General features: G+C 45.9%; 1 protein-coding gene across 1 annotated transcript in view; it reads left to right on the top strand.

Moving 5' to 3' along the window:
• Positions 1-10,557, top strand: part of CMTR1 (cap methyltransferase 1) — a 55,110-nt gene that overhangs the window by 7,174 nt on the left and 37,379 nt on the right. Inside the window, exons 3-5 of the mRNA XM_045294860.1 lie at positions 5,165-5,316; positions 6,687-6,845; positions 9,642-9,734. Coding sequence (XP_045150795.1) covers positions 5,165-5,316; positions 6,687-6,845; positions 9,642-9,734 — 404 coding nt within the window. The remainder of the gene's footprint in view (positions 1-5,164; positions 5,317-6,686; positions 6,846-9,641; positions 9,735-10,557) is intronic.

Here is a 10,557-nt window from a genome sequence, read left to right as displayed (position 1 = left end):
GTATTGGACTATGTACATATATTTATATAGCAATACATTGAGGTAGTGGACGGACTATGGGACTCTGCTCAAGCTCTCCCTCAACGCAAGAACACTTTGTTCTAACAACCTGGCATTCTGTGATGCTCACCTTCCCAGCATGATCACTGAAGACAAAATGAGTGCACAAGCAAATGTGGTGAAGAAAGCTGATGGTGTTCGACTATCAAAAGATATAGTGTCTGGGGTCTTAAAAACTTGACGTTAAACAAGTGGCCATCTTGCAGAGAAGCAACAGCCCACAAGGAAGAAACACACCAGCCTGTGGGACATGAGGTGTCGACGGGATCAGGTAACAAACAGGCATCAGAAGACTCAAAACAAACAGACAAACATTGTTGAGAACAACAGGGGTCAGAGCAGACTCAAGACCTATATGTAGACAATGGGACATCTCTTCACGGAAGCGTCATGAGGAAGGGATGAGTCAACCAGAGCGCAGTATAGCACCAATGAAACGCACAGTATTCCTCTGGTTCCTTGAGGCTTCCTTACCGCCCCCCTCTTCTTCCCCCCATCATGACTCCAGTCCAGTCAGTTCTGGCTAGACCGTAGCATGTACACTGGTACAGATAAGAACTCACAACACATGGAATCCAGGGCAGATAAACCCCTCAGGAACAGAAACGAGAACAGTGATAGGGGGTAGAGGGAAGGTGGGAAGAAGAGGGGAGAAAGGGAGAACCAATTGCAGTGATCGAGACACACACACACACCCCTCCCCAGGGTGTGTCAGTCTGGGTTGACTAGAGAAATTCAGACACTTGTGTATAAGAAAGAGCTTTATATACAAGAGCAATTGAATAGTGAGAAAACATCCCAGCCAAGATGTCCAGACATCCCAGCCAAGATGTCCAAAACATCCCAGCCAGATCAAGTCCATAAATCCAATATTAGCCCATATGCCCGATACCAATCTATAAATTCCTCTTCAGACTCACGAAACACATGCAATGATGATCACAGGTCAGTGGGTGGAACGCTTGCAGGATGATCACAGGTCAATGGGTGGAAGGCTTGTGGATCCAGTGGTGGTAGAAACAGCGCTGGCGTGGGTCTTCATGTGGCTCGTTCAGCTCCAGGACTCTAGCCTAGCTCCCCGTGTCTTGTCTGCAAGAATGTCTCGCAGGGAATGAGTGTCCCACTTCCAGCGAGCTCTTTTATCTCCTTATCACCTCCAAATGAGGTCATCAAGCTGCCACCTTATTGACAGGCTAAACTACACCCCTTCACTCTTAAGTCTCAAATTGACAACAGATTGAAAATAATAATAATTTATAATTTATCAAGGGTTCACGAGAGTTGGGGGTAAGGGGAAAAGAGGAACTGATACCAAGGGTTCAAGTAGAAAGTAAATGTTTAGAAAATAATGATGGCAACATAAGTACAAATGTGTTTGATACAATTGATGTGTGGATTGTTATAAAAGTTGTAAGATCCCCCAATAAAATGACCTTGAAAAAAACAAACAGCATTTTAGGTTACTTTTGGTTAGCCTCTCATTAGTCCTGAACTAAGGTTGTCTGATCTAGTAAACTCTCAGCTCTAGATCCTATTTCAGTTTACCTGTGGGCTTAATCACCTCATAAGGAGGGCTTAGTTTTGTGTCAGGAAATTAGTATTCCATTCCTTATCCTTAAACTTTTGAATTCTGAGCATTTTATAAAACATGTATGAGCCATTAATTGTAGGCTCAATGTAGTGAATTGAAAGACCTATCGCCAGATAGCACCTTTTCTAAGCACCCACTGAATGTAGGGCTCTTTCAGATATGGGTTAATCAATTAGATGTGGGAGTGCTGGGAAAATCTTCCTTCTCCTTTAAGAATATCAGTCCCGTCCTGTTCCCCGTGCACCGCCCCCAATTCAATTTTCAGCCAAATAACAGGCTGGTCTATAAGGTGAACAGTAACACTAGCGAGGTGCTTCCTCCTTAGAATCATCAACCATTGAGGGCAAAGGGCAGCATTTTCCCAAGGACAAAGTTCAGAAAACAGGAAGGATTAAGATAGAGGTGACTTAGGAACAATAATGGGAGTAGCAAAACCATGAGGGTACGGGGAACGTGGGGGGAGAAGCGGGGAACTGCGTATATTGTTAAGTACAATGATCTATAACACCTCTCCACCTCAGGGTGACAACAGAAACCTGGGTAAAGGGAGACAGTGGACAGTGTAAGATATGAAAATAATAGTAATTTATAATTTATCAAGGGTTCATGAGGGTGGGTGGAAGAAATGAGCTGATTACCAAGGGCTCAAGTAGAAAGAAAATGTTTTGAAAAGGATAATGCAACATACGTACAAATATGCTTGACACAATAAATGGTATGGATTGTTAGAAGAGCTGTAAGAGCCCCCAATAAAATGATTTTTTTAAAAAGCGAACTAGAAATAGGAAACACAGGAGGAAGTGGGGAAAGTGATGTTACATTTTTGAGATTGCAAACGCTGTTTGAATTGTTGAATGGGAAATTAATTTGCTCTATAAGTCTTCACTGAATTTACAATAAAATCTTTAAACAAAACTGGATCAGCGATTTTATTATCTGTAATCTGTGGACCATAGAATTCGACAGAGGTGTTCCAAAGGCTAGAAATAAAATAGAAGAAAAGGCCAACCCGGAGTGAGGTTGTGTGCTAGTAGAGCCATGGTTGGAGGGTAAATGCTGATGAGTGGATTATGATGTAATCCTCAAGCTGTGACTACCCGAATAGTGACTGTCTTGGGTCTGTAAGACTTATTTTACCCTGCCACCCTCTGCCTTTCTTTAATAGCTCACAAGCTGCCATGCTTTAATTCTGCATCTCAAAGGAATTGTGCCACATTGCTGTTTGTTATAAAAAAAAGTTTTTTAATTGTGATGGTTTACTACATTAACATAGTTCTTACTTGTAACAAAATGATAAGCTCAATTCCTACTCTTAGCAACTCTGTCTGTATAGGGTTGCTGAGACTGTAAATCTTTCTTTTTTTCTTTTAAGAGGCTGCAAATCTTGATGGAGGTAGAAGCCTTGTCTCTTCGCTAGAGGGGCTGGTTGGTTTGACCTGCCAGTCTTGAAGTTAGCAATCCAAGGCTTACTGTACAGCACCACTAGGCCTCTCGTGATGTAGAAATGTAACTGAAGGTTCTTGGATTTCCTTTGCACTGTTCCTATGCCCCAGCCTATGCAGATTTAGAGAATCACTTTGATTGGCCCTATCTTTCTAAAGGCACTTAGTGTAATTAAAAAGAAAAGTCACACAGTATTGAAAGCACTCGGCTGTTAACCCAGTGATCAGTAGTTCAAATCCACCAGCCGCTCATTTAAGGTTACTGTGTCAACATAAGGAGCCTTGATGACGTAGTAGTAGTTATGCAGAGGACTGGGATCACCAGATCAGCAGTTCGAAACCTCTAACGGCTCCTCGGGAGAAAGTTACTCCTGTAAAGTTAGTCTCCGAAACCCCCAGGGGTTGTTTCTACCCTGACCTATAGGGTCATCATGAGTTGGAATTGACTCAAAGGCAGTGAGTAAGTGAGTCAACATTGATTTGATAGTGATGGGTTTGGTTTGGATTTGGGTCCTACACGGGAGATTGGATACCACACTCATGCATGCGGTCTAGCTTGCTTATTATTCACTAGATAGTGCATCCTGGTGGTCTGTCCATTTCAGTACATAGAGTGTAGGCTCCAAACATGTAGCATTCACAGCACCCTTAGTGTCAGCGTAACTTTTTCAGTCTCCCTAGGCCCATAGAATTGAATTAGACTGCATGGCAGTAAGTCTATCTTATTAGCCCAAAGAAATACATAATAGTTTAGTATAATAGGTACCCTATATACTCGAGTATAAGCCGAGTTTTCCAGCACATTTTTAATGCAGATATTCAGGTTGGCTTATACTCGAGTATTTACAGTAGTTAGTTCCAAGCAATAAGCAGTTATATCTTAACAACTAATGAACATTTGAAAGAATGATATACTTAGGTTGAAAGAAAAAGGTCGCTATTTTTTTTTTCCAATAGTAACTACAATCCCTTTTCCATGAGCTGTATGCATGTGGATCGGTTCAGTGTGCTGAACAAGGCCTCAAACCTGGGGGTTAGAGGAGACACCACCACTGAAATTCCTGTTCTGCATCCCTCCTGGCTTGAGATGTATACCATTTTCAATGGGAATACTTAGAAGTTGTTAACTACCAACCAATTTTTTGAGGTCCAGTCTGTTGCCAAATTTGGGTCCATTTGCCCGAGATGCTGCTGGAATGAAATTGCATTGGGTTGCAGGAACTTTTCGGTAACTCCATTCCTGCAGCTACAGAGGCGAGGAAAAGAGCCCGTCTCAGAGACCTGCCGCGTCCCACTGCTTCTGCGGTGCTCAGATGGTTTTCTTTCTTTTCCCTTAACCTTTCTGGCACCGAGTCCTTGATGGGAAGGTGGTGGCTTCCGCTCACTCAGCTGCAGCTTCTGGAGCTTGGAGCAGCCCCGCTGCTGCCTGCTGCTCCAATTACCCCCTGCTGCTTTCTTCTTCTTCCTCTTCCTTGTCTTATTGCTTCCTCTCTTTCCCTTCCCTCCACCTCCTCCTCCTCCTCCCTCATGCTTCCTCTACTTCTCCTTGTGAGCCAACTCTTACCTGGTGAGCTCAGTCCTCTTACATACAAATTTGAAGGGCCACGAAGAGCAGTACAGAGATATGAAACAATCCGAAAATGATGTTCCTGGGAAAGGATTAGTTGAAGTAGGAATGAATGTTTGGAAATGGAGGTTCAAGTAATAAACAGCAGCAGCAGAAACAATCACATCTTCAGTCCATCTGCTTTATAGCTGACAATGTTACTTTCAGATAAAGGATTTCACTTAATCCTTAAACAACCACGTGAGGTCGGCTTTGCCATCCCAGTTGTACAGGGGAAGATCTGGGGACGGGGAAGGAAAACGGATATTTTTGAGTTTGCACTGTGTTTGGGTACCAGTCAGAACTGTCAGTGACTTCCCCAGGACCGTGTAAGGAGGAAGAGGTGAATGGATTTGATGGTGGGCCATTTAATACACTTCGTAGATGGATACATGTTGAATGGTGACACTGGAGGATGTTCTGTGCCGGGGACACCCCTGAATATTTTCTTTTTTTTCTCCCTAGCATCTGCCACAAGCCTCAGTGGTTCTGACAGCGAAACAGAGGGGAAGCCACACAGCTCTGACTCTTTAGACGATGCTTTCAAAGCAGACTCCCTCGTGGAGGGGACGTCCTCTCGTTACTCCATGTATAACAGTGTCTCCCAGAAGCTTATGGTAGGTCTGTGTTTGGGTTCGGTCTCTAAAGCTCTGTCAGCAGAGTGAGAGAAGGGAAATCTGTACTGGTGTGAAGAGAAGAAAAGCTAGGGCACGAGTGTTTCCTCTGGCTTCCAGCCACTGAAATTCAATGAAGAGCCCTCTTCTTGACAGCAACAACGGTCACCTTTGAATTGCCCATGGGAAATGACCACTCAAGCCTGCTTCTCCTGGCCTTTCCAGGGCTGGCTCACTTTTTGATCCCTTTAGTAATGGATTCTCATGAGGAATGTATCCCTGTATTTCATGCAACAGTGAGTAATTGCCAACGAGGTGGCTGAACTCCGACTACTCACTCTCGGGCACTTCCACGAGAAGGGCATAGCCTTCCCTTCCCAAAAGGAGGCCACGTTTCTCTCTCCCAGCTTCCGTGCCCCATTGATATTCCGGGAGACGAAGGTGACTAATAGGACCTGCTCACTTCCTCTTCACCTTTTAGGGTCTGTGGAAAGACTAGGGAACGCCAAGCTAGCTGCCCATCAAGCACCAGACAAAGGATAGCTGGCTCCTCCGTTTTCCCTTGGATTTAATGAAGACGAGAACTGCCACTTCTGAAGTCACAGTTAGGGTGCTCGTTGGCAAGCCACAAGCTTTGAGGGATGGCAGGTGAGGCTGCTTACTCAGTCAGCCTCTCAGACCTGGCTTTCTGTAGGGGTCCGGCTGACTTTTGAGCTGGGAATGGCTTTCCAAAGGGAAGACAGCCTCTCCGGAGAGAATTCGGTCTTCTCAGCTCATTACTAGGGTCTGTGGCCTTAGGGAGCTGGGCCCACTGGCTCTGGAGCTTAGTGTAAATTTAAACACAGTTGTGACAGGATCATTCTCATAGTAAACCTTCCATACCACAGTTTTACAAGAAGCGCATTTTCAACTAATTGCTTGATTAAGTGGGTGCCTACAAGCCCTCATTGTCCTTGCCTAGAAGGCTGTTTGTTGATCTGAGGGTCAGTTAGAAGCCGCCCCTTGCAGCAGTTCTGTTTTAAATTACGTTCTTTATCAACTCTTTACTGTAGATCTCCCTCTCACTTAATCAGCTGGGAAGGTGGTTGTCCAAATGTCCGATGAGATTCCTTAAGCACTCCTGGTGCTTTTAATTATAGCTATGGGGTCCTTGCTCATTTATCCCACTTTAGGTTGCTCTAGACGTTTCCCTCCAAAGTAGTAGCTGCTGGGCCCATAATTCTACTGCATTCTCAGTTATGTATGCTGCTTTCCTTCATTAGGCTAGAAGGCACATTTTATCCATCTACCTTTCTCAGCGTTTCGGGCACTTGGTAAGAGACGAAATGATTGTTGAACTGAGTTAACGGTGTTCCATTATTTCTCTTTGCCAGGCCAAGATGGGCTTCAGGGAAGGTGAAGGACTGGGTAAATACAGCCAGGGCCGCAAGGACATTGTTGAGGCCTCTAATCAGAAAGGTCGAAGAGGCTTGGGTCTGACGCTGCGGGGGTTTGACCAAGAGCTTAACGTGGACTGGAAAGATGAACCGGAGGTAACTGCGGGTGTGGGGAGCCGGAAGCCGATTGTGTTACTCAACTAGAAAGCTCCAGAGGCCGTTTGGTCAGGGTGGCTAGAGAGGATTGGAAGTAATTTCTTCCATGGACGTTACTGGGATATCCAGAATGGAAAAGACTGGGGTTGGGGCTTGGGGTTCGATAGCAGTCCAGTTACTTCCTGTTGCTTTAGAGCAGGCATCCTCAAACTATGGCCCGTGGGGCACATGTGACCCGCCGAGGACATTTATCTGGCCCACCGGGTGTTTTTGCCCCATTTGTTTTTTTACTCTAAAATAAGATATGTGCAGTATACATAGAATTTGTTCATGGTTTTTTTTAAAACTATAGTCCGGCCCTCCAACGGGTCTGAGGGACAGTGAACTGGCCCCTTGTTTAAAAAGTTTGAGGACCCTGCTTTAGAGGGCTGAGGCAGGTGGGTAGAAGGTGCTAGGAGGAGGAATTTGCCTTCACAAAGAACACTCATGAATACATACAGCTCTCTACTCATGGACTGAAATGCTGCCCGTGGCGCTGAGTGCCTCTCCTGAAGGAATTTAGGTGGGCTGCCTGAGGACCCTGGTGTCTGTGCGGAGTGAGCCCTGGTGGTGGGTGGCTGCTCTCTGCCGGTCAGCAGTTTGAACCTATGTTGGTCCTCAGGAGAAGTTGAGGCAGTACGCTCTTGCAAAGATCCACAGCCTCAGAAACCCAAGGGAGCGCTTCTCTGTTCTGTAGAGTCGCTGTGAGCAAGGATCCACTGGATGGCAGTGGGTTCGGTTTTGGAAGGACTTTGCATCTCCGTGGGCTGATGGCATGCAGGTTCTATAACCATGCAGCTTTGCTCCAGGGGGTGTAGTCTGCTTATCTGTTTGGGGACCAGTTCTCTTTCACCCTGAAGGCCAAAAGATCAAAACCCATTGCTGTCCAGTCGATTGTGACTCATAGCAACCAAAAGAGACAAAAGAGAATCTGCCCTATGGATTTCCATGCTGTCACTTTTAAAACAGAAGCAGACTGCCCCATCTTTCTCCTAATTAACCGAACACTCAAACCACTGAGCCACCAGGGCTGCTTTTGAAGACCGAAAGAGGACCTTTGTTTTCCGTTTTCATTGCACAGATATTGTTGAGCTCTTATTTTTATCCATTTACTCATGTCCACCTTATTCCACAGCGAGTTTGAAGTAGGTATAACAAAGCACCTACAAAATACCAGCGAAATTCTGCCATTTCAGAGCCAGGACGACAGCAAGCAGAGCACACGTCTAGCTTTCTAAGTCACTGCTAGAGTTGAGCTTCAGATGAGGCTCTGAATGCTGGAGCATTGGTATTGTATTTGTTTTCCGAATGTTCCAGTTCCAGGCCACCTGCACATGATAAAAGTCTAGTAAGGCATCAGGGTCAGATGCTGACAAGGCGGAGCTGATGGGCTCTGGGGATTGTGAGCCGATGAGAACAGCAGAATAGCACGCCGGACCATTCAGCATTGGGACAGCTCCAATGGGTTGCTTGATGTAGGCTTTCACCCTAGACATTCAGGGGTTTTCCTGGGACCCTGTTGAAGTGAACACAACTGAAAAGCCCCAGTCCCTTCAGTGGACGAGCCAGGATCGACTCCACGGCTGTGAGTTTTGAGTTTCTGCCAAACTTTGAATCTGAAGCTCACCAGGAAAATCTATTTTTAATGGAGACAAACTTCTGAAATTCCTTTTTTGGGGTTGGAGACCCTCCTGGCTACCACTTAACATAATTCCATCTCCACCTCCACCTCCACCCTCCACTCCAAGAACAGATGCCCTATCTTTTGCTGAAGCATTTGGCCTGGGTTTCAGCAGGTCGTTGCTGTGGGTGGAAGTATCTAGCTTCCAGAGCTCCCTCAGAAAGATGTTCAGTGACCGCTGGGGGACTCTTCAGTCCAAGTCCACTCTGCTGGTAGGCCTCGTGGCTGGTGTCCAAGAGGGTAGCAATTCTGTTTTTTCCCTTTTTTTAGAGGGACATCCAAAGTGGCTGTGGGCTTCTTTCCTAGAGTTGATAATTCAACCCCATTTATGCTTAAAGCCAGTGCATTTGATCAGGCATGACTCACCGCCAAATTCACTAACAAAAGGCTTCAGTCAGTTTTGCTTGAAACTTTTTCTCTGTTGATGGCCGTTGGCTTCCCCTCAAGACCTTGCGTTGTGATACCATTTTATGCCTTTCAGAGCATATAATATCATCTTTAATCGCATTGCTTCTATTTGCAATGGTGAATCTCTTCTCCACACTTGGCTTGGGAAGGAGGCTCTGTGTGCAGCGGCCGTGCAGGTTAGTCACCTGTTTAGGCTTTAGAATTCACATTTCTCGGAGCCCAATGATTTTTATCCCTTGTAGCACATTAGAACCATCTGGGGGACTTTTAACAAGGTATTCATGCCCAGTCCCCACCTCAGTCCTATCCAGAATCACATGCTGTGGGGCTGGGGCCCAGGCATCAGTAGTTTTCAATAGGACTGCAGATGGTCCTAATGTAAAGCCAGTGGGGAGACGCACTGTGAAAACCTTTTAAGGACAGGAATTGAGAATTGGAGCAGCAGCAGCAGCAGCTATCAGAGATGCCAATTTCTGCTCAGCCTTGGACTGAATGGGAGAGGAATTCTATTCAGGGGCCGCCAGCTTCTGGGTGACTTTGTGAAGACGGCATTAGGAGGGAGACTTGTCTGTGACTGAATCCCTCTTGATTGTTTGGGGAGGTCTGGCAGGAGGGCCATAGCCCTAAGGGTCTGTCTTACCTGTCCTTCTGCCCTCTCTTGTTTCTAGCCCAGCGCCTGTGAGCAGGTGTCATGGTTCCCGGAATGTACCACTGAAATTCCTGACACTCAAGAAATGAGCGATTGGATGGTTGTGGGCAAGGTAGGGTTCCAGGAGCGTGCGCTCTGAACCATGGCGCTTACCTCCTCCTCTTGTTGGGAGCGGTTGTATACTTGCAGATTAAGGGCAAGGTGAACCTGACCATTCTGGCAGGAACAAGGCTGTGCCAAGAGGATCTGTCGGGGCTTTACCAATCTGCCCCTGGGAGAACATGATCCATTTATCTTTCCCCCTCCTGGTTATTTAACTTGCAAGGCAGCAGACTGCATAATGTCCATCCTCCTCCTGGATGGTTTTTGAAACAGTTGATTGTGCATCTGTATAAAATCTGGTCACTGCTAGGCACTGTTCCAAGGAGATGAAAAGACCGCTTGCAGTCCTCAGTCATCAGGGAGTGGCCACAGAGAAAGTTTGTTTAAGCTCCTTCTGGAAGACAGTGAATAAAGTGCAGAGCAACCAAATCCGCATGGTCTAGTGGAGAGTTTGCAAAGTATGTGGGTGCCCTGGGGATCCCCAAGACCCATGCAGGGGGTCTGCAAGGTGAAAGTTATTTCCGCAGTGATACACAAAGTGACTTGACTGTTCTTACTCTCATTTCCACACGCATCCAGTGAAGCTTTTGGAGGCTCTGGTAGGCTCTGTACCCGAGGTCGTTGAGCACAGAAGCAGATAGGATCTAGCCAGGCTCTGTGAAGCCAGGCATTAAAGAGATGTGTGTGGTGGGGGGGCAGGGGAACCAGGAAAAATGTTGCTGCTCTTCTCACTAATTAAAAAAAAAAAGATTTATGTTAACCTAACATATGCTTTTAAACCAGATTGAGACTTAAAAATTTTCTCCATTTTGATTTTTAAGCAGCGATATTGA

The sequence above is a fragment of the Echinops telfairi genome, unplaced genomic scaffold, assembly GCF_000313985.2.
Source record: "Echinops telfairi isolate 266 unplaced genomic scaffold, ASM31398v2 ScPeMD7_3533;HRSCAF=4204_1, whole genome shotgun sequence".
Taxonomy (NCBI): domain Eukaryota; kingdom Metazoa; phylum Chordata; class Mammalia; order Afrosoricida; family Tenrecidae; genus Echinops; species Echinops telfairi.
This window is presented reverse-complemented; position numbering and strand designations above follow the sequence as displayed.